This window comes from Thalassophryne amazonica, chromosome 8, assembly GCF_902500255.1.
Source record: "Thalassophryne amazonica chromosome 8, fThaAma1.1, whole genome shotgun sequence".
Taxonomy (NCBI): domain Eukaryota; kingdom Metazoa; phylum Chordata; class Actinopteri; order Batrachoidiformes; family Batrachoididae; genus Thalassophryne; species Thalassophryne amazonica.
In genome coordinates, this window is record NC_047110.1 from 21,221,172 (window position 1) to 21,246,476 (window position 25,305).

At 41.3% G+C, this 25,305-nt stretch overlaps 1 protein-coding gene across 1 annotated transcript in view; it reads left to right on the forward strand.

The window, feature by feature from the left end:
* Nucleotides 1–25,305, forward strand: part of smc1b (structural maintenance of chromosomes 1B) — a 164,029-nt gene that overhangs the window by 137,287 nt on the left and 1,437 nt on the right. Inside the window, exons 21-23 of the mRNA XM_034175841.1 lie at nt 6,341–6,495; nt 13,702–13,853; nt 23,854–23,923. Coding sequence (XP_034031732.1) covers nt 6,341–6,495; nt 13,702–13,853; nt 23,854–23,923 — 377 coding nt within the window. The remainder of the gene's footprint in view (nt 1–6,340; nt 6,496–13,701; nt 13,854–23,853; nt 23,924–25,305) is intronic.

Below are 25,305 nucleotides of genomic sequence, written 5' to 3' on the forward strand. Positions count from 1 at the left end.
GTATTTTGTTTTTATTTCTATTTGGCACAACGTCCCAGCTTCATTGGAATTGGGGTTGTAATATAAGTACACCTCTTTCTATATCCCACCTTCAAACACAGCCTCATATGACTATCCATGAGAAATTGACTTAAGTTCCCAGTTTTCTATGAGAGTACAAACTTCCTGTGGGCACTGCACTAGTTATTAGAAAATGGAAAAAAACACAAGATGACTGTCAGTCTTCCTCGGTCTGGGGCTCCATGCAAGATCTCACCTCATGGGGTAAGGATGATTCTGAGAAAGCCCAGAACTACACTGGAGGACCTGGTCAACTCGCCGTGTTTGGAGGATGAGAACAACCCCAAGAACACTGTCCAAACCGGGAAGCATGGAAGTGGAAACATCATTTTTGGGGGTGCTTTTCTGCAAAGGGGACAGGACGACTGCACCGTATTGAAGGGAGGATGGATGGGGTCATGTCTCGTGAGATTTTGTGAAACAATCTCCTTCCCTCAGTAAGATCATTGAAGATGGGTCATGGCTGGGTCTTCCAGCATGACAATGACCCGAAACTCACAGCCAGGGCAACTAAGGAGTGGCTTCGTAAAAAGCATTTCAAGGTCCTGGAGTGACCTAGCCCGTCTCCAGACATGAACCCATTATAAAATCTTTGGAGGGAGCTGAAACTCGAAACCTGAAAGAGCTGGATTTGATCTGTATGGAGGAGTGGACCAAAATCCCTGCTGCAGTGTGTGAAAACTTGGTCAAGAACTACAGGAAATTTCTAAATGTGTAAATGCAAACAAAGGTTTCTGTACCAAATATTAAGGTCTGTTTTTCTATTGTATATTGTTTCGCTATATTCTGTTTTTCTATTGTACCAAATACATATTTCATGCAATAAAATGCTGATTAATTATTAAAAAATCATACGTCATTTTCTGGAATTTTAGATTATGTCTTTCACAGTTGAAGTGTACCTAAGATAAAATTACAGACTTCTCCATTCTTTGTAGGTGGGAAAACCTACAAAATGGACAGGGGATCAAATACTTTTATATACATAGAAATGATTCGATCCACCGATATTAATAGCGTTTTTGCTTAACATTCCCTTATCAGTCCTTCAGAGCAGCCGTTGTTTTTGAGGGTGTTTGTCGGGAAAATGATCATTCCTCTACATTGATTACAGACCCTGCAGCGGCTCTGTAATCAACGGTTTCTGCAGCGCGACTCCACTTTGAAGCGTGAACCATTGAAGCAATGCTTCGATCCACTAGCTCGTTGGTTCTTTGATTTGCTGCTCTTCAGAAACAGCAAGTCTGCTTCTTAACCCCTCTCAAAGCCATTAAAATATCATGAGTCACTTTTGTGTGGATTAAAGTCACTAACTGGGACTCATGTCTTGTTGCAGTCAAGAAACAAGAATTGGCCTCCGTTCCATTGGCAAAGCTCCAAACGCTGCGCGGCTCTCTGCCGAGACAGAGTCCGGTCGAAATTAATAACTTCAAAACGTTTCACCACTTTAAATAAAATTACACCTCTTACAAATGTTGTAATACAGACAATAAACTACAATTGACTAAAACATTTCTTTTCCTCCCAAAATGAGACATTCTGTATTGTTTATAAATTACATCATTACGTGAAGCACAGCCAGCTGTAAGAGCTCAGCTCAGATGTGTGGAAATAAATGGTAAATGGACTGCATTTATATAGCGCTTTCCATCTGCATCAGACGCTCAAAGCCCTTTACAATTATGCCTCACATTCACCCCGATGTCAGCGTGCTGCCACACAAGGCGTTCACTACACATCGGGAGCAATAGGGGATTAAAGGCCTTGCCCAAGGGCCCTTAGTGATTTTCCTGTCAGGCGGGGATTTGAACCCATTATCTTGTGGACTCAAGCCTTAACCGCCTTAACCACTAGACCATCACCTCCCCTCTAGACCATCACCTCTCCTCTAGACCATCACCTCCCCTGGAAAGATATTCATGCTGATAATGTCTGAAAGGAAATGCTTTTGACAAAAAATACAGATTTTGTTTATATCTATTTATGTCCAGAGATCAAGGATCCACCATGTAGAATTTATTATGTCCAAAGTTTATGGATCCAGTGACCAATTTCATATTTATTTACTTTAAGACTCAATAAAATGTTCAGTTTCAATACAATTTAATCGGCTTATAAAGCACCAAATCACTATCAAAAAATATATACGAGGTCTATTAGATAATAAGCCGACCCTTTTATTTTATTTTTTAACTATATGGATTTGAATGATGTGCGATTACACCAATCATGCTTGAACCCTTGTGCGCATGCGTGACTTTTTTCACGCGTGTCGGTGACGTCATTTCCCTGTGGGCAGGCCTTGAATGAGATGTGGCATCGTGGTGTGATTAAGTACCTGCATAAGAAGGGGTTAAAGCCCAAGGACATTCATGCGGATATGGTTGCTACATTAGGGGATGAAGCTCCTTCCATATCTACAGTGCAGAAGTGGGCAGCTGAATTTCAGAGGGGCAGAGAGAGCCTTGAAGACGACCCAAGGTCTGGGCGGCCTGCAACAGCCACAACCCAGAAAAACATTGACCTTGTTCATGAAATGGTGATAGACGACAGACGATCGACGATTGATCAGCTAGCAGATGCAGTGGGAATATCCCGTGAGAGAATTGAACACATTCTGCATGAAGAACTTGGAATGTCAAAGGTGTCAGCTCGGTGGGTGCCACGTCTTCTGACGCCTGATCAGAAACGCACCAGGCTAGTCATGTCGAAGGCAACTTGGTGCAATTTGAAGAGGATCCAGCCAATTACATGGAATGTTTTCTTACCCAGGATGAGTGTTTGGTTCACCACTTTGAACCAGAGACAAAAAAAAATCAATACAGTGGAAACACCCAAGGTCACCACCTCCAAAGAAGGCCAAGGTTGTTTCGTCTGCGGGGAAGGTCATGGTTTTAGTTTTCTGGGATGCCAAGGGCATTGTGTTCGTGGACTATCTTGAAAAGGGACAAACCATAAATGGACAGTACTATTCTAACCTACTGAGACAGTTACGCGAGGCTATCAAAAAGAAGTGACCAGGAAAGCTGACGAAAGGGGTGCTGTTCCATCAAGACAATGCCCCAGTTCACAAGTCAACAGTGGCTATGGCCACTATCCACGAGTGTGGATTTGAACTGGTAGATCACCCACCATACTCCCCTGACTTGGCACCCTCGGACGTTCATCTGTTCCCAAACCTGAAAAAACTTGGCTGGGAAGCACTATCGGAGCAATGATGAGGTGATGGCTGCCGTTGAGGACTATTTTGACTCTCAGGATGAAAGCTTCTATGCCAAGGGAATCGAAGCACTCAAGCACCGCTGGAAGAAGTGTGTGGAGTTACAGGGAGACTATGTAGAAAAATAACCCTGAATTTGTTCAATTCAACAACTGCATCATAGTCAGCCTTAGAACCTTTCAGCCTATCCTCGTACAGCGTGCACTTTGGAAATGATCTCGTCATTTTGGCATGTCGATGTCGAGTGCGGCGTGCTCTCCATGGCTGTGCATCCATCTTTAAACCGGTTGTACCACTCCTTAATCTCTGTGACGCCCATAGCTTCATTTCTGAAAGCTGTCTTAATTTTCCGAATGGTTTCCACCTGGCTGTCACCAAGTTTCTGGCAGAATTTGATGCAATAATGTTGCTCCAATCGTTCGGCCATTTTCCTCGCAATAAAAATCCGCGGAGCGCACAGCACACGTCCTCACACAAAGGCTGCTTACAAGGAAATGATGCAACCGACAGACGTGAAAAAAATCACGCATGCGCATGAAGGTTCAAGCTTGGCTGATGCAATCACACGTGATTCAAATCCATCAGGTTTTTGAAAAAAATAAAAAGGTCGGAAACTTTTCTAACAGACCTCATATATATATATATATATATATATATAAAATACACACAGTGCATCCACACAGTATTCACAGTCCTGTGTACTTGAGCTTGAGAAGTATTTCAAAGAGAAATGGGCAAAAGTTGCTCATATGAAATTTCCTTGTCCAAAATGCATCTTGACTTGATCTGCTGTGATGGATTTGCATTCCATAAAAGTGTCTGACATAAAGTAGGAGTGCTAAACACCTATTTGTGTTTGTGAACACTGTGACTGCATCCATTCTACCCGAGCAGACACTTGACAGAAATAATCAGTATAACTCTGACAGAAAAGTTACTGATGGTTTTCTTGAACATGACTGCGGGAAGTAAAACTGGAAAACTGATGGTATAGTGTGTTTCTGATCGAGGATTTTTTAAAGTACCATTGGTGTACCACATAAGTTGAATATGGACTTGTTTATTTAACTGCAGGGAGAGCAGGAGGTGGAGAGGCATCTGCAAAGTCTTCGGGAGACGGTGTTCTCCTTGGAGGAATTACTGCAGCGAACTACAGCACCCAATCTAAAAGCTCTGGATAAGCTGAGAGAGGTGAATGACAAGGTGCAGGAAACGAGGGAAGGTAATTTTTATTGTATGTGTCCAAAATATCATTTACTCAGCAGGGAGAACGCATCGACTTTGAAGGTCTACAAAATACATTGTGTTGGGGAAAGTGTAGTGACACGGACCCACAACAGGGGGCGCAAATGAACGGTCAATAGATGAGCCAAAAGGTAACAATTTAATGTTGTGAATGTGCACAACGAATATACAGACAATCTCAGAATCTGATAGCAGTCAATACACAAAAGTGACGTGTGGGCAGGCTCGAGGATAGAAGACGTCTGTCCTGAGAAGAGCCGGAACCACACGATTTCCGCCGCCACTGAACCTGGTGAATACTGGAGCCGCCAAGTCCCGAATTCCTAGGTGATCACCGTCCCAGACTGTCGGATCTGGTACTGCTGGCGAGGAGCACAAACAGTGAGATGTGGGTGTGTGCACACCCAGTAACAAAAACAGTCAGAAGGTGGAAAGTCACCTCCACCTCTAATCACACACTCGTGCAGCTCCTGTTAACCACTTATCTGGTTGGGGTGTGAAGCGAAGCCGTCGGTGATCACACCAAAACGCCAATCCCACAGATAAGGCAACACCCACAGGAAAACGGCTGCAAAGAAGTTCAGACTATAAAGTCAGTGTTAAGTTCAGATACAGCAGAGAATATTACCTTCACAGGTAGATGATATCTCGGCAGCGAGGTGGAGATGACATCCGGCTTTTATGGAGTGATGAAATGATGGGTGACAGCTGTCATGAGTTGATGTGTGACAGCTGTCACTCCCGGTTGTGTCCGTGGCGGCAGCGCCCTCTCGTGCCTGAAGCCCGCACTTCAGGCAGGGCGCCCTCTGTTGGTGGGCCAGCAGTACCTCCTCTTCTGGCGGCCCACACAACACATTGTCACTCACTCATCTTCAACCACTTACTTCGTCCCTGTCCTTCTTCAGCATACTGCAGCAATGAAACTGAATGCCGTGCAGCAGGGTTAATTGTGCGCACATCAGAGAAGAACAATGTCACGCTCTATTAAGGATCACCACTAATCAAGACGGATCGACACACTCAGTTGCGACCTCCACGACATGAGGCGACATGAGGGTGGTGTGTGAAATTCAGCCAAAAACATGCTCCACGAAAATCACAAATATCACACATCAACACGCACTATTAAGAAACCTATTCAGATGCGTTAAGTCACATTAAGAATATCAAGAATGTGCCAAGAATGAAGCAAATAATGACATTCATAACACATCTTGCCTATGTGTAAACGCAGCATTAGCTCATGTTCAAACAAGACAATTCGGAGTTATATTGTTTTAAAAAAGTATGCAATCCTTCTCAAAAATGTTGGAAAAGAAAACCCCTAACCTGTCAAAAAGACAGAAAAACTCCCTATCGTACTGGACAGTGTGTCATTTTTGAAGAAGAGAGCAAATGCTATGTCCATTAAATATTAATGTGTTTTTTAATTTTTCAGCGTTATTTATTTTCTTAACTTAGACAGAAAAAATGCAAAAAAGAACTTTGATATTGCAACTTAAGTGTCATTTTTTGGCTATTATTCTTGCTTTCAGTGCATCTAAAACCAGTCAAAATGACTCCACCTCGGGTAGTAATTGCCAACAGCACCGCTATACCAAAAATTTCTGGGGAGAACCCTGAGATCGTAATAATTAATTAAACAACTGCAAGTTATAAAGAACACAATGCTGTTATGGCAGAGGGTACTTTACCGTTGCGTTATATTTTGTCAGCTTTTCATTTTTTCTTTTTCTGTTTTTGTGGTTGGATTCAATAACTATACAAGCTCTGAATCACAACATACCTTTAACAACTTATTTTGCCTTCACTCAGCCTTTGATGCCAGCACCAAAGCATCCAGGAAGTGCAGCCAGGAGTTTGAGCAAATCAAAGCCCGGCGCTTCCATCTCTTCAGCCAGTGCTTTGAGCATGTGTCTGTCGTAATTGACCAGATCTACAAAAGAATATGTCGAAACAACAGTGCTCAGGTGAAGCAGCACACAGAAAGGATGTCATTGGTTTTTATTTTGTTTTATTTTAACGCAGTACAGGCAGTGGCCTAGACGTCACTATTTACAGGGGGAGTTAGACGCTTTTATTTGTGAGTGAGAGAAGTTCAGTTGTACTGGCCTGATTGACAACAAACTTGGTGTGTATAATTTAATTTAATTTGGTTGATTCAAAGAAATTATCGCTTCATTTGGGTAAAACAAAATGTATTATATTCAGAAATAAGCCCAGGAACTTAAGTAGAAACTTATTATTGAATGATGCTAAAATTGAAATAGTAACCAAAACCAAGTTTCTTGGAGTGTTTATCAATGATAAATTAAGTTGGAAAACTCATATAAATTATGTTAAATTCAAAATGTCAAAAGTTATCGCAATTCTGTATAAAGCACAATACTTCCTTTCCCAGCATTCGTTGGTTACGCTGGATCATTCATTGCTTGTCCCATTCATGACCTACTGCATTGAGGTTTGGGGAAACATATAAAACAAATACAAACCCAATATTTCTGTTACAAAAGAAATCTATAAACATTATAAGTAAAAAACCATATCGTGAGCCAACTAACCCACTGTAAAAAACTTGGTATACACATGAGGCATTCTGATGCCATGAATTCTGTTGATTTTTGGCTGGGTCACTGACGTGTGCTTTGTAAAAATCTTGCCAGCACAATATCTTATTTCCTTATTGCCTGATTGTCACAAAACGTGGTATGTGTGTTAGGCTTGGTGACCGCAAAAAGGCCTATTGGTTTGGGAGTTAAAGGGTCAAAGGTCACAATCACTAAACTGTACTTTGAAAAAGCTTTCTGTAGAAAACCATCACTTGTCAATGGTGAACTCATCAGCATTTGAACAGGGAACCATGAGTTAGTGCAGACTATATACTTATTCTCCCTTTGAACAGTCATCTGTGGAAAAAGAGCTTGCAGCATCACTTTTACTTGGTCATGTCTGACTATTTTAAGCCCATTAATTCATTGTTTTCTTATTCACATCAGGGATACTTACGCAAAATTGTTCCACATAAAGTAAGTACCGTATTTTCTGGACTATAAGTCGCACTTTTTTACATGTTTTGGGCGGGGGTGCGACCTATACTCCAGTGCGACTTATAAATGAAAAATATACCGGTAGGATCTCAATTAATTTACTGTAACAAAACAATTTTACGTGACAAAGTCGATCTATGTTTTAAAATGGCCACCGGAAAAGGAAATGCAATGCATCATGGGCACTGTAGTATGACGGCCATCCTATAGTTCACGCTGGTCGCGATAACCAATCAGAGAACAGAACTTTGGATGCGTATTCCTCACCTCACCCACAGCGTGTGAAGCTGACGAACACGGTGCTTGCTGTTATTCCGGCTTGGCGAACAGAACAGCTTCAACCCTTGGATATCAATGTGAGCAGAGTGTTTAAGTTGACGCTGAGAGCTGCGTGGGAGCATTGGGGTGAGCGACGGCGGAGGATTAGCGTGTGCACTTGGAAGGAGCTGGCGTCGATGATTGTGAAAAGCGTTTGAAGCAGACGAACATGGTGTTTATTCCGGGACGGCTAACAAGACAGCTTCAACCCTTGGATATCAGTGTGAGCAGAGTTGACGCTGAGAGCTGCATGGGAGCACTGAGCGACGGCGGAGGATTAGCGTCTCCACTTGGAAGGAGCTGGATCGACACCGCTGGGCGGTCATGAGCTGCGCAGGTAGGCGCTGCATGGTTCGGCTCGCAATGTGGTCCGCAAAATACAAACATATCCGTAGGTAAAATGCAGCTCACGAGAGGGCACTCGAGGCTTGTGTAACTGTTCCTGCGACTTCTGACTACCATAGAAAAATAAAAATTTTAACGTTACTGATAACATAACAAGACAACGGAGAAGGCCCGAAAAAATGCCACCAAAAAGAAAATCATACTCTGCAGATTACAAGTTGCGACTGGTGAAATATGCATCCGAAAACGGTAGCCGTCACAATATTATCATCTGAACTTTTCATGTTAACATACCTGTATGTCCATGGGACTTATAGTCCAGTGGACCTTATTTATGGTTTATTTTTCTTTATAATGGATAAAGTGGCTGGTGCGACTTATACTCCGGTGCGACTTATTTATGGTTTGTTTTTCTTTATAATGGATAAAGTGGCTGGTGCGACTTATACTCCGGTGCGACTTATAGTCCGGAAAATACGGTATATATAAATCAGCTTCCTAATTTGCAACACTGGAAGTCTCTTATCCAGGACTTGGGTTTAACCCTCAGGGGCTGACGCCGTTATATACGACGGCTAAGACCAAGCTTGACTAAATTATAAATAACTTTTTAATGATATGAGATAGAAACTTACTTTTTTTGCTGAAAAGTTAACGCTGCTGACTTTTGAGCCAGCCATCATCACAAATCTTAGAAACATGGTGTCTAACCAGATCCTTACTCTGGATGGCATTACCCTGACCTCTAGTAATACTGTGAGAAATCAGCTCTGGTTGACATTCCTGCTGTCAGCATGCCAATTGCATGCTCCCTCAAATCTTGCGACATCTGTGGCATTGTGCTGTGTGATAAAACTGCACCTTTCAGAGTGGCCTTTTATTATGGGCAGTCTAAGGCACACCTGTGCACTAATCTGGTCTATTTGAAGAGTTTCAGTCAGGTTTTAGAATTCATCATAGTACAGAAACAGCATTAGTGAAGGTTACAAATGATCTTCTTATGGCCTCAGACAGTGGACTCATCTCTGTGCTTGTTCTGTTAGACCTCAGTGCTGCTTTTGATACTGTTGACCATAAAATTTTATTACAGAGATTAGAGCATGCCATAGGTATTAAAGGCACTGCGCTGCGGTGGTTTGAATCATATTTATCTAATAGATTACAATTTGTTCATGTAAATGGGGAATCTTCTTCACAGACTAATGTTAATTATGGAGTTCCACAAGGTTCTGTGCTAGGACCAATTTTAATCACTTTATACATGCTTCCCTTAGGCAGTATTATTAGACGGCATTGCTTACATTTTCATTGTTACGCAGATGATACCCAGCTTTATCTATCCATGAAGCCAGAGGACACACACCAATTAGCTAAACTGCAGGATTGTCTTACAGACATAAGGACATGGATGACCTCTAATTTCCTGCTTTTAAACTCAGATAAAACTGAAGTTATTGTACTTGGCCCCACAAATCTTAGAAACATGGTGTCTAACCAGATCCTTACTCTGGATGGCATTACCCTGACCTCTAGTAATACTGTGAGAAATCTTGGAGTCATTTTTGATCAGGATATGTCATTCAAAGCGCATATTAAACAAATATGTAGGACTGCTTTTTTGCATTTATGCAATATCTCTAAAATCAGAAAGGTCTTGTCTCAGAGTGATGCTGAAAAACTAATTCATGCATTTATTTCCTCTAGGCTGGACTATTGTAATTCATTATTATCAGGTTGTCCTAAAAGTTCCCTAAAAAGCCTTCAGTTAATTCAAAATGCTGCAGCTAGAGTACTGACGGGGACTAGAAGGAGAGAGCATATCTCACCCATATTGGCCTCTCTTCATTGGCTTCCTGTTAATTCTAGAATAGAATTTAAAATTCTTCTTCTTACTTATAAGGTTTTGAATAATCAGGTCCCATCTTATCTTAGGGACCTCGTAGTACCATATCACCCCAATAGAGCGCTTCGCTCTCAGACTGCAGGCTTACTTGTAGTTCCTAGGGTTTGTAAGAGTAGAATGGGAGGCAGAGCCTTCAGCTTTCAGGCTCCTCTCCTGTGGAACCAGCTCCCAATTCAGATCAGGGAGACAGACACCCTCTCTACTTTTAAGATTAGGCTTAAAACTTTCTTTTTGCTAAAGCTTATAGTTAGGGCTGGATCAGGTGACCCTGAACCATCCCATAGTTATGCTGCTATAGACGTAGACTGCTGGGGGGTTCCCATGATGCACTGTTTCTTTCTCTTTTTGCTCTGTATGCACCACTCTGCATTTAATCATTAGTGATCGATCTCTGCTCCCCTCCACAGCATGTCTTTTCCTGGTTCTCTCCCTCAGCCCCAACCAGTCCCAGCAGAAGACTGCCCCTCCCTGAGCCTGGTTCTGCTGGAGGTTTCTTCCTGTTAAAAGGGAGTTTTTCCTTCCCACTGTAGCCAAGTGCTTGCTCACAGGGGGTCGTTTTGACCGTTGGGGTTTTACATAATTATTGTATGGCCTTGCCTTACAATATAAAGCGCCTTGGGGCAACTGTTTGTTGTGATTTGGCGCTATATAAAAAAATTGATTGATTGATCAGCCATCTTTGTACTCCTCATAGAAGCTGTGTGATGACGTGCGCAATGTGAGTGTCCAATCGGAATTGGTTCACCGTCACATGGTTTTCCAAAATCCAGTCGTAGAGCAGATTTACCTCACGTGAAAAGCCAAAGATCTTTTTCAGGAGTGATATGTTACTAGTTGGCCTGTTTGAATAGCCCCCTGGGTGCTCCAATGCTCCGATCAGTGAAAGCAGACGGAGAGCCTCTGATGACATCTCACATGCTCAAACAAAGAATGTGTAACTATCAGGATTGCTCCACTAGTTTGCATATGAATGTTAATGGATAACTCTGTTGCTTTCTCGGTGTAAAGCACTGTTTACCATATCAATGGAGCGAGGGGGAGGGCCGCTCCTCAGACTGTAAGGAGCCAGAGTGGGCCAAAGTGTGAATGAAAGCTGCTTTAGGAGCAGCACAGAACACTCCAAAACACAGTAGAAGTAGAAGTTTGTGATGTAACCTTTGTGTAATAGCAGACAGAAATTGCTTTGAGATGAGGACAAACAAAACGCATAGGCCATTTTATATTTATTGTTTAAAATGTGCATTTGTGTTCATTGTTTGAACCTTTTTGTTGTACAATCTTTCACACAAGACCTCAAATGACCTTTATAAAGTGTCAAAACAATTATTATAGTTTGCTTTGTGTTTTGAATAAATGTGTATGGAAACTTATTTCCCACTTTACTTTTTCCTTTCTTATTTCTGATTGTAAACCTTTATTACACTTATAAAACACAACAAAAGCATATATATTATGAAAGCACAGGTTGTCCTGAAAAAAAAGACATAATACTTGATTGTGGGATGCAGAGAGAGCTGTTAACAGCAATAATAAAAACATTTATGCCAGGAAAGTCAAAATGCCCTCGGCCCCAAAGGGTTAAACCATAGAATCTACAGACTGTGATTGTGCTGTGTACTGTGAATTGCTGAAGGAGCTACATTTACAGCACAATTAATGAAGTTCATTTTTTCCCCTTAAAATTCAATGTGAAAAAATGTTTTGGAGGTTTTTGCAAATTTATTAAAAATAATAATAATAAAAAAACAACAACAAAGAAATCACATGTACTCACAGCCTTTGTGTGAAGCTCAAAATTGAGCTCAGGTGCATCCTCTTTCCACTGATCATCTTTGAGATGTTTCTGCAGCTTAATTGGAGTCCACCTGGGGTTAATTCAGTTGAAACCAAGCATGAAGTCAAAGCAATTGTCTGACTTCGGAGACAGGACTGTCTCAAGGCACAAATCTGGGGAAGGGTACAGAAACATTTCTGCTGCTCTGAAGGCCCCAATTAGCACAGTGTCCTCCAACATCTGTCAGGCCTGCATTGTAGAGTGGCCAGACAGAAGCCACTCCTCAGTAAAAGGCACATGACAGCCCACCTGGAGTTTGCCAAGAGGCACCTGAAGGACTCTCAAACCACGAGAAACAAAATTCTCTGGTCTGATGAGACAAATATTGAAATCTTGGGTGTGAATTCCAGGCAGCATGTTTGGAGGAAACCAGTCACCATCCCTATGTGGTGGCAGCATCATGCTGTGAGGATGTTTTTCAATGGTAGGAACTGGGAGACTAGTCAGGATTGAGGGAAAGATGAATGCAGCAATGTACAGAGACATCCTGGATGAAAACCTGCTCCACAACGCTCTTGACCGCAGATTGGGGGATGGTTCACCTTTCAGCAGGACAATGACCCTAAGTACACAGCCAAGATATCAAAATAGTGGCTTCAGGACAACTTTATGAATGTCCTTGAGTGGCCCAGCCAGAACCCAGATCTGAATTTGATTGGACGTCTGTGGAGAGATCTGAAAATGGCTGTGCACCTCTCAAGCTCCATCCAACTTGATGAAGCTTGAGAGGTGCAACAAAGAGGAATGGACAAAACTGTCCAAAGATAGGTGCACCAAGCTTGTAGCTTCATAGAAGATGTGAAGCTATAATTGCTGCCAAAGGTGCGTTAATAAAGTATTGAGAAAAAGAGTGTGAATACTTATGTACATGTGATTTCTGATTTTTTTTATATATATAAATTTGCTAAAATCATAAAAAAAGTTTTTCATGTTGTCATTATGGGGTGTTGTAAAGAGAATTTTGAGGGGAAAAATAAATTTACTCCATTTTGGAATAAGGCTGTAACAACAAAATGTGGAAAAGGGAAGGGCTGTGACTACTTTTCGGATGCACTGTAAAAAAAATGACAAGATGCTATACAAAATAACTTTCATATAATTGTATATGGGTGATTCTTAGACTACAGGCACTTATGATGTCCTTTGATCATATTGTATGAAAAACAGAAAAAAGGGGAAATTTCACACTTTTATAGTTATCTTTACAATGAAAGTGTGTTAAGAAATTTGTTCTAGTAGCCTATGATGACTTTTTCACCTTTTTTCAGCATCATTATATGCAAATATTGCTGTTTTGTGCTTGTCCCACACCCAGACTTTTGATCTTCAATGTTAAAAATGAATGGTAAAGAAACGTTTTTTCTAATGTTTTAAAATATCTCTGAATAAAATATCAGTAAAATAATCAAAACATAATTGGGGTATTCAGTGTCATACAACTGTTGTGATTTTTTTTAAACAAAATGTTGTTGTCCCACACTATTGGCGTAATTTCCACCACAACACTGTAATGTTCCTTTAAACAGTTTGTATGAAAGATTGTTTGGGTAGTTTCTATGGAGATAAACAGTGACATCAGAGCACATGTATATAGCGCCAAATTACAACAAACAGTTGCCCCAAGGCGCTTTATATTGTAAGGCAATGTTGTGGTGGAAATTACATTTACAAGGCAAATAGTGCCCGTAGTTAAAGAGTCACCCATATGTGGTGGTTGTGCCCCATACAGGCCGTTCTGAGTGCAGAGAATCCAGATGAACCATACTTAGGAGGTATCAACTATAACTGTGTGGCACCAGGGAAACGCTTCATGACCATGGACAATCTGTCTGGTGGAGAAAAGGTCATTGCTGCCTTGGCCTTGTTGTTCGCCATCCACAGGTAATTGGACACACAAACTCCAGTGCTGTCTGCATGACTAATACTCTGTTATGGTTGTGACCCAAAAACCAGAATAGGACTCCAAAGCAGTGAGGCTGAACAGATGAATGAAACCAGATTTATTGTACAGGAATGAGCACAAGGTTCAATGTTGCAGAAATAGTGTACACTGATAAGGATGTCTGGAGAGTGGAGACCCAGCCTGAGTTGCGGTGGAAACAGGAGGCCGCAACCTGATGAGACCAGGTGTGCAGGTGAAGATCCAGGGAGAGATGAGGTGGTGGTAGTCCGAGGTCCAAGTTGCTCCCTCTGGGGCTGACGGAGGGTGGTGTCGCTGTGGAGGAGGAGAGACAGTATGAGTGAAGGTGTGTGAACACCTGCGCACAACAACTCACAGTCACTCAGTAACCAAACTGAACAAATGGCTGTAAAAATGCAAGGCATCAGAACACAGCAAAAAAGCAGTTTGCAAAACAGCAAGTGAAAAAACACTACAATGGAATGCAGACAGAAAGGCTCTATGCAGAAATAGAGAGGCCAGGTTACCAGGTTGTGAACACTCGAGTTTGTGGCGCTAATGAGCTGTTGATCCGGGGTTTATATGGAGACAGATTGATTGCAGGCAGGTGTGCTCATCAACTCCACAAGGAATGCCACTTGGAAAGAGAGTGAGAGAGGGAGCAGAGGAGCCGGTACCAGGATGACACACAACAGTACCCCCCCCCCTCAATGGGAGCCCCCAGGCAACCTACCGGGCCAATCAGGATGCTCCCGGTAGACGTTCTAGAGGAGGGAGGGTCCAATATGAGGATCCGCTTGACCCAGGAGCACTCTTCAGGCCTATAGCCCTCGCAGTCCACCAGATATCTGAAGCCCCGACCTGCCAACAAACATCCAAGATCTTGCTGACCGTCGAGTCAGGATGACTGTCAACGATCCGGGCAGGAGGAGGCATATATATATATATATATATATATATATATATATATATATATATATATATATATATATACGAGGTCTGTTAGAAAAGTATCTGACCTTTTTATTTTTTTCAAAAACCATATGGATTTGAATCACGTGTGATTGCATCAGCCAAGCTTGAACCTGTGGGCGGTCTTTAAACCGGCTGGAGCACTCCTTAATCTGTGTAATCCCCATAAAATCGTCCCTGAAAAGCCATCTGAATTTTCCGAATGGTGTCCACCTGGAGGTCTCTCACAGTTTCTGGAAAAATTTGATGCAGCAAAGCTCCAAATCGTTCAGACATTTATTCGCAATAAAAATCCGACGAGAGGGGTGGACCACTGCTCACACAAAGCCTGCTCACAGGCGAATGACACAACCGACAGGCGTGGAAAAAACTCACGCATGCGCACGAAGGTTCAAGCTTGGCTGATGCAATCACACGTGATTCAAATCCATATGGTTTTTGAAAAAATAAAAGGTCGGATACTTTTCTAACAGACCTCGTATATATATATATATGTGGGTGTGTGTATGTATATGTACATAAAGGGCTACGTCTGTCTGTCTGTCTGTCCGGGATAAACTCCCAAACTATAATATGTAGCCCTAACAACTATATATATTCTGAATCCTCATGACATGGGAAACAAACTGGTACCATTTTTTTAAAAGTTGAACTGAAAATTACCCCCAAAATAGCCATTTATGTAAGACCATACATTGTTGTACTATGTGCGATAAACTCCCAAACTATAATATGTAGCCCTAAAAACTATATATATTCTGAATCCTCATGACATTAGGAACAAAGTGGTACCATTTTTCTAAAGGTTGAACAGAAAATTACCCCCAAAATATTTGTCAGGCTCCTGGGTTGTGGGGTGTTTTTGTGTCCTGTCTGTCTCTTTTTATAACTTTCTGCTTGGGTTTACTCTGTCCTGTTGTTTCTTGCCTTCTTCTCTTGGTTCTTGGTGGTGGGTGTCTCCTTCTGTGTGGCCACGCCCCAGTGCTGGGAGTTTCACAACACACCTGTTCTGAGTTGCAGTTTATCACGTGGGTGCTTTATAAGCTGCATGGTTTGACTCTGTCCTTTGCCAGTTCGATGCACCTTGTGCCTTCTTACCAACTCAGTATTGCTTAGTTTGACTCATCGGTTTTTGATGACTACCTGCTTGTATTTCGACCACGCTCTTTGCCTGATGTTTTTATCCTGTTGCTTTGTTTGGACTGCCTATCTGTGTACCGACCCCAGCCTGTTCTTCCAGTAAACGTTGTTTCACCACTGAGCTGTACTTCTGCGTTTTGCATTTGCGTCCAACCCTTCGAGCCTGTTACCATTTATGTAAGACCATACAGTGTTGTACCATGTGCTTTTCATGCTGCCACTTCTGTCTGTCTTTCTGTCTGTCTGGGATAAACTCTTAAATTATAATATATAGCCCTTAAAACTATATATATTCTGAATCCCCATGACATGGAGAACAAACTGGTACCATTTTTTTAAAAGTTGAACTGAAAATTACCCCCAAAATAGGCGGCTGTGGGTATAACCAGGCAGATTCAAATTTCCAGCCCTGTATATGTGTTGTCCATCTCTGTTTGTTTAATCCCTTCCTTCAGCTACTTTATGTTCTCAACTGTTAAGCACCTGACTGTCCTGTATAACCCAGTTTGCCTTCCTGTCTGAATACATTCATTTTACGTTTGTAAAATTGCAATGTAAAAACAATGAAATACACCACTACCTCAATTTTGTTTCATTGATATTTACATTTACTGTTACCTACCTTTTGTGTGTAATTTTGTTATACATTTGATTGCAAAACAAAGTCTGCATGAAGGACTTCAAATGAGTTTGTCTTTTAACCAAGTATTTCCACTTAGTTTGGCGAGTCCACCTCTTATGGTTCTGCTGGACAAACTTTAGCCCATTAACTATTATATTTATAAGACATCAGCATTACAAAAACAAATGTTGAGCAATTGTTTTGATTAAAATGATTGGCATTTGGCTTATGTCTAAAACAGATTAACCCGAGCCTAGTATATACAGTGAGGAAAATAAGTATTTGAACACCCTGCGATTTTGCAAGTTATCCCACTTACAAATCATGGAGGGGTCTGAAATTTTCATCTTAGGTGCATGTCCACTGTGAGAGACATAACCTAAAAAAAAAAAAAAAAAAAAAATGCGGAAATCACAATGTATGATTTTTTTAATAATTTATTTGTATGTTACTGCCGCAAATAAGTATTTGAACACCTGCCAATCAGCAAAAATTCTGGCTCACACAGACCTGTTAATTTTTCTTTAAGAAGCCCTCTTATTCTGCACTCTTTACCTGTATTAATTGCACCTGTTTGAACTTGTTACCTGACACCTGTTCACACACTCAGTCAATCACACTCCAACCTGTCCACCATAGCCAAGACCAAAGAGCTGTCTAAGGACAGCAGGGACAAAACTGTAGACCTGCACAAGGCTGGGATGGACTACAGGACAGCAGGCAAGCAGCTTGGTAGAAGACAACAATTGTTATGATTATTTATTAGAAAGTGGAAGAAACACAAGATGACTATCGATCTCCCTCGGTCTGGGATTCCATGCAAGATCTCACTTTGTGGGGTAAGGATGATTCTGAGAAAGCTCAGAACTACACAGGAGGACCTGGTCAATGACCTAAAGAGAGCTTGGACCACAGTCACAAAGATTACATTAGTAACACGTGATGCTGTCATGGTTTAAAATCCTGCAGGGCAGCAAAGTCTCCCTGCTCAAGCCAGCACTTATCCAGGCCCCTTTGAAGTTCACCAGTGACCATCTGGATGATCTAGAGGAGGCATGGGAGAAGGTCTCTTCTGGGGTGCTCTTCTGCAAAGGGGACAGGACGACTGCACCGTATTGAAGGGAGGATAGATGGGGTCATGTATTGTGAGATTTTGGCAAACAACCTCCATCCCTCAGGAAGAGCATTGAAGATGGGTCATGGCTGGGTCTTCCAGCATGACAATGACCCCAAACACACAGCCAGGGCAACTAAGGAGGGGTTCTGTAAGAAGCATTTCAAGGTCCTGGAGTGGCCTGGCCAGTCTCCAGACCTGAACTCAATAGAAAATCTTTGGAGGGAGCTGAAACTCCAAACCTAAAAGATCTAGACAAGATCTGTATGGAGGAGTGGACCAAAATCCCTGCTGAAGTGTGTGCAAACCTGGTGAAAAACTACAGGAAACATTTGACTTCTGTAATTGCAAACAAAGGCTATTCCAAATATTAAAATTGATTTTTAAAAGTGTTCAAATACTTATTTGCAGCAGTAACATACAAATAAATTATTAAAAAAATCATACATTGTGATTTCCGGATTTTTTATTTTTTTTAGATTATGTCTCTCACAGTGGACATGCACCTAAGATGAAAATTTCAGACCCCTCCATGATTTGTAAGTGGGAGAACTTGCAAATCGCAGGCAGGGGGCTGGAGCCTATCCCAGCAGCCATAGAGCGCGAGGCGGGGTACACCCAGGACAGGACGCCAGTCTGTCGCAGGGCCACAAACAGATAAACAAACACAGACAAACCCACACACACACACCTACGGACAATTTAAAGATCCCAATCCACCTAATCCGCATGTCTTTGGATGTGGGAGGATCATCTGGATTTTATAAAATTAAAAAGAAGCACACAGACGATGCTTTTAACTTAAGTTCCTTTTCCCATTTGATTTACTTCAGAAAAATTCTTTTAATGATCAATTCAAACATTCTGAGAATGTTCTCACAATGATAAAAAACAGTGACATTCTTGACCTTGTGAGAACCATAGGGTAATGTTCTGATAATGTTAGCTGTTAGCTTGGTGTGGTTTAGTACCACTAAAGAGAAGGTTGGACCCCATGATGCAGGTAGCCAAAACACAGAAGGTTTGGGTTCAAAAACAAAGTGTTTAATATCCCAAACGTGACAGGTGACAAACAAGTGGCAAGAACAACAGTGTGACGAATCGTGCACCCACCCTGTGTAACAGTCTTCCTGCTACCGTGAGGCAGAGTCCGTGGACATTTTTAAGTCAGGACTGAAAACCTACTTTTATTGTCTTTCTTATGAATAGTTTTGATTTTTTTGCTATCTGTTTTATTCTTTTACTTCTGTTTTTAATCACATATTTGAAATTTTTTATTCATTTTTAATTAATTATTTAAATTTTATGTTGAATTGTTTAATTTAAGGTGCCTTGAGACGGCTTTGCTGTGATTTGGCGCATTATAAATAAGAACAACCCCAAGTTTCTTTTCAGCACTGTAGCCAGGCTGACAAAGAGTCAGAGCTCTATTGAGCCGAGTATTCCTTTAACTTTAACTAGTAATGACTTCATGACTTTCTTTGCTAATACAATTCTAACTATTAGAGAAAAAATTACTCATAACTATCCCAAAGACATATCGTTATCTTTGGCTGCTTTCAGTGATGCCGGTATTTGGTTAGACTCTTTCTCTCCGATTGTTCTGTCTGAGTTATTTTCATTAGTTACTTCCTCCAAACCATCAACATGTCTATTAGACCCCATTCCTACCAGGCTGCTCAAGGAAGCCCTACCATTAATTAATGCTTCGATCTTAAATATGATCAATCTATCTTTATTAGTTGGCTATGTACCACAGGCTTTTAAGGTGGCAGTAATTAAACCATTACTTAAAAAGCCATCACTTGACCCAGCTATCTTAGATAACTGATCATCTGCAGAGGAATGGTCTATTTGAAGAGTTTCAGTCAGGTTTTAGAATCCATCATAGTACAGAAACAGCATTAGTGAAGGTTACAAATGATCTTCTTATGGCCTCAGACAGTGGACTCATCTCTGTGCTTGTTCTGTTAGACCTCAGAGCTGCTTTTGATACTGTTGACCATAAAATTTTATTACAGAGATTAGAGCATGCCATAGGTATTAAAGGCACTGCGCTGCGGTGGTTTGAATCATATTTATCTAATAGATTACAATTTGTTCATGTAAATGGGGAATCTTCTTCACAGGCTAAGGTTAATTATGGAGTTCCACAATGTTCTGTGCTAGGATCAATTTTATTCACTTTATACATGTTTCCCTTAGGCAGTATTATTAGACAGCATTGCTTAAATTTTCATTGTTACGCAGATGATACCCAGCTTTATCTATCCATGAAGCCAGAGGACACACATCAATTAGCTAAACTGCAGGATTGTCTTACAGACATAAAGACATGGATGACCTCTAATTTCCTGCTTTTAAACTCAGATAAAACTGAAGTTATTGTACTTGGCCCCACAAATCTTAGAAACATGGTGTCTAACCAGATCCTTACTCTGGATGGCATTACCCTGACCTCTAGTAATACTGTGAGAAATCTTGGAGTCATTTTTGATCAGGATATGTCATTCAGTGCGCATATTAAACAAATATGTAGGACTGCTTTTTTGCATTTGCGCAATATCTCTAAAATTAGAAAGGTCTTGTCTCAGAGTGATGCTGAAAAACTAATTCATGCATTTATTTCCTCTAGGCTGGACTGTTGTAATTCATTATTATCAGGTTGTCCTAAAAGTTCCCTGAAAAGCCTTCAGTTAATTCAAAATGCTGCAGCTAGAGTACTGACAGGGACTAGAAGGAGAGAGCATATCTCACCCATATTGGCCTCTCTTCATTGGCTTCCTGTTAATTGTAGAATAGAATTTAAAATTCTTCGTCTTACTTATAAGGTTTTGAATAATCAGGTCCCATCTTATCTTAGGGACCTCATAGTACCATATCACCCCAATAGAGCTCTTCGCTCTCAGACTGCAGGCTTACTTGTAGTTCCTAGGGTTTGTAAGAGTAGAATGGGAGGCAGAGCCTTCAGCTTTCAGGCTCCTCTCCTCTGGAACCAGCTCCCAATTCAGATCAGGGAGACAGACACCCTCTCTACTTTTAAGATTAGGCTTAAAACTTTCCTTTTGCTAAAGCTTATAGTTAGGGCTGGATCAGGTGACCCTGAACCATCCCTTAGTTATGCTGCTATAGACTTAGACTGCTAGGGGGTTCCCATGATGCACTGAGTGTTTCTTTCTCTTTTTGCTCTGTATGCACCACTCTGCATTTAATCATTAGTGATTGATCTCTGCTCTCTTCCACAGCATGTCTTTTTCCTGGTTCTCTCCCTCAGCCCCAACCAGTCCCAGCAGAAGACTGCCCCTCCCTGAGCCTGGTTCTGTTGGAAGTTTCTTCCTGTTAAAAGGGAGTTTTTCCTTCCCACTGTCGCCAAGTGCTTGCTCACAGGGGGTCGTTTTAACCGTTGGGGCTTTTCCGTCATTATTGTATGGCCTTGCCTTACAATATAAAGCGCCTTGGGGCAGCTGTTTGTTGTGATTTGGTGCTATATAAATAAAATTGATTTGATTTGATTTATAAGCTAATTAAATGGAAATTAAAAAATGTAAATGGACGAAAATTTCCAACAGAACAAAAATCCTGAAGAATGATCAGATGGTGGGAGCAAAATGTGACTGTCAAAAAACTGACAGTGACAGGTGTACTTCCAACAATGTGATTACCGGAGCGGACGGATAACAACCGGAACAGGGAGCAAGTGCGAACACAGGGAAGTGAACCAAACAACCGGCAAAGGAAAGAAAAATGGGCGTGACTAAAGAATATTACGTAATGACCTGCAGAGGCTCTAATCAGGACCGACTGAGACGTGCCAAAACAAACTGAACACAAGAGGGCGGCAAACATACACAGTTGACAGAACATAAACCATGAGCTAGACACCTAACCACAAATACACCTTAGTAGAACAAATGCTGCCACAACGTGATAATCAGACAAACCCTAACATAGTGTTACCAAAGAAACCAAAAGACATTTACACACTGAAACACATAGTACACAATAAAAAACGAAAATCACAGAGAGGCAGGTATTCAAAACACTGGGAATGATAAGTAACAAAGAACTAAAACCACAAAGTCTTGGGGACAAAGGACGGGCCAAAGACACAGCGATGTGTGGACAGACTGCAGGGAGACAGATGTCCCCTCTGGTCACTAGGAGACCGAACACAGTGTATGAACAGACTGAAGAGAAAGATATCCTCTGTGGTCACTGGGAGGCAGGAGACAGTGTGTGGACAGACTCCAGGAAGACAGAGATGTCCACGCACCGCTCTCACACACACCCCCACTCCTCCACACACACACTGCACACACACTTCTACTCTTCCACAGACACACACGCACATCCTGGGAGACAACAATGAACAGAAACACAAAGGCCAGACCAGAGACAAGGACGACACATAAAACGCAGGAAGGGCACACTGGGAATTGCACATGCAGATAAGGACGAAAGGAGGAACGGCGGACCCACGCACGCTCGCACTCACACACGGTCTCATCCACACACACAAGCACAGAATTGGCCATCGATTTCTATTTAATCCACTAGATGGCAGATGCAGCCTGTGAGCTGTTACCAGGCAGCCGCCATCTTGCTTAGCCTTATTACGCGTCATCGGGCATTAGATTAAATAGAAATCGATGGTGGAAATCGACTGACTTAAACTTGGGTTAAAGTGATCTGAAAATGCCGTTTTGTGCAGCGTTCGGGTGCAGCAACAAGCTGACAAAGGAATGTGGAGTGATTTCATGAGTATTATATGTAATATTAATGATGTGGGGAATTATAAAAAGTTAAGAGCAGTGTTTAATATTAAAATCTTTAATATGATGCAAGCATGCAAAGCTCTTATTTTTTATCCCTGATTATTTCCCATCTTTAACTTAACTTCATAGTGAAATCAGTTAAGGATCAGACTAGTATCTCGTGTCGTGGCAGACTTAGTGTGTTTGTGTTTCTGTTTGATAAACTGATGGTATTATTTTCTGTCTTCATAAAGATAATGACTTCAGTGGTCGGAATAATATAAACAAAATTCATAACTCCAGTCCAACATCTGGACTGGGACCAACAGATTCATTCAAGGCTGTTACATATCAAGTCTGATCAAAATCTTTATCAAAATCAATGATTGTCTTCTGTATTTGTTTTGACAAATATTGGCTGTACAAATGTGTAACGGAGTTTGAATAAATGTACCAGCACAGTAATAGCATGGGAAATGCAGATTTATCATGAAACTCTCTTAAAAACATTGATCATACACATCGATTTCTATTTTATGCCTGACTGTTAGACGATAACCAAGATGGCGACTTTGCAGAAATAAAACAAACAAAAACAAAACAACTTATTTCACATTGTCATTATGGGGTAATTTGTGTAGAACTTTGAGGAAAAAAAATTTTCATCCATTTTGGAATAAGACTGTAACATAACATATGGAAAAAGCAAAGCACTGTGAATACTTTCCAGATTCACTGTACGTGCAACCTCCTTACAAAATAAATGTTTTACGCTTCAAGAACATAATATGATACTTTAAATGGTAAATGGACTGCATTTATAATGGACTGCACTTTTCCATGTGCATCAGAAGCTCAAAGTGCTTTAAAATAATGCCTCACTTTCACCCATTCCCACAGAGGCATTCACACACCAATGTCAGGGTGTTGCCATGCAGTGTGCTCACTACACACCAAGAGCATCTTGGTGATTAAGGACCTTGCCCAAGGGCCCTTGCTGACTTTACAGTCTGGCTGGGGGTTTGAACCGAGGATCCGCTGGTCTGAAGCCCAACGCTTAACCACTAGACCAGCACTGCCCCAATAAATAAACTTTCAAACGTTTATTTGTATGTTTCTGAGATTTTAAACTGTGTATGTGAACACAATTTTTACGTTAATTCGAGAACCTTAAGTGTTTATTGCCCTTGTTCCATTAAACCGTCATCTTAAAATGTGTGTTGTTTCCTGTCCTTGAATTCCATTTGACGCTTTTGTACTGAAACTAATCCTTGTCCTTAATTTAATCATTTCATACAGAATCTTTTGTTTAATTCATGATCAGGGCCATTGTCTTCCTTCAAATCTGTTTTTCGTGTATTTTTGTGTGTTTCTTTCAGCTTCCGCCGTGCTCCCTTCTTAATCCTAGATGAGGTGGATGCAGCTTTGGACAACAGTAACATTGGCAAGGTGAGAATCTTTACAACAGCAGTCTTGCTTACTGTCATGTGAAAATGAACAGTTGTGTGTCAGGAGAGAAAACAGAAGTTAGAACCCTAACCCTAACGCCTGGTTCACACGACAAGATAATTAGGCCGATATCGGACCCGATCTTCCCCTTCTGACAATCTTAAGGACGCCCTGACAATCTTGATGACGCTAAAGATAATCTTATCAGATATTCCTGCCGTGTGTGGAGTGTTAAGAGCGCTCTGATCTGCTTGGAAGGACGTCAGGAGCGCTCAGATCATAAATCGGGGATACTCAACATGTTGGATTGGCTTGGCTCGATATTGCAGCATTTGGTGTCCTCCAACCACAAACGAGCATGCAGACTGCTGAATGTAACGTGTAGCCATTCAGAAAGTGAGGTGATGGACGCACAGAGCGAAATCTAAAATCAAAACTGCTGTTATGGCTTACCAGAAGTCCGGTGGTCACGCTGTCTCCACTCCTTTTAAAGAATGCCTTTTTGTATCATTTTTTTCCTCTGTTTTAAATAGTTCACAAACTATCTCCGTTTGTTTACTCTGAAGTCATCTTTAATCTTGAGAGATTTTGCGAGATTTCCTATCTGACCTGGGAATGTTTGTGTGTGAAATCTGTTCGTGTGTGGTGTGTTGCCCTTATCATGTGGCTGCACACCACACACTGTACGACCAAACCTGTTAGATCTATCTCCACATGTGTGGTCTCTCAGGTTTTGGGAACCTACAGACAATTTTATAATCCTGCCGTGTGAACCAGGCTTAAGAGGTTAGGAAAAAAAATCCCCCCTGCTGTACAGTTGCCATAAACAGGAAAACTATCTATGAGACCAAAACTGTTTTTTTTGTTTTGTTTTGTTTTTTTGCTTTGTTTTTTTTTTTTTTGCTTTGTTTTGTTTTTCGTACCATTAAACATTATCTATTTCTACTCTAAAGTTGGACATTTTAACATGGACTTCAATGGGACTCTTCTCACTTTTGGAGCCACAGAAGTTAATAATGACTACTAGAGTCTGCAGTCGCACTGAGTCGTGTCCCAGCAAGGAGGCCTGGTCGCCATTTTGGATCCAGGAAACTCAGTGGGTAGGGCGCACAGATGCTCAATTAGTCTTGTCAATAAACAGGTGGAATATGGCGGAAATGGAGGAAGAAGGGAGACGGGAGACGTTTCCTTCCATAAGTAAGTGGTTTTGGTTATTCTTGTCACTTTGTCTGTGACATTTGGTCGATAAACAGGTGTATGTTACCTGTCATGCCTGTGACGTCTGAGGACACGGACCATTAACTCTTATGTCTAGTTGATATTTTCCCCTGCTAGACTGATGTCTAGTTAAAATACTTGTCATTAGTGATTAAAATTGTTCG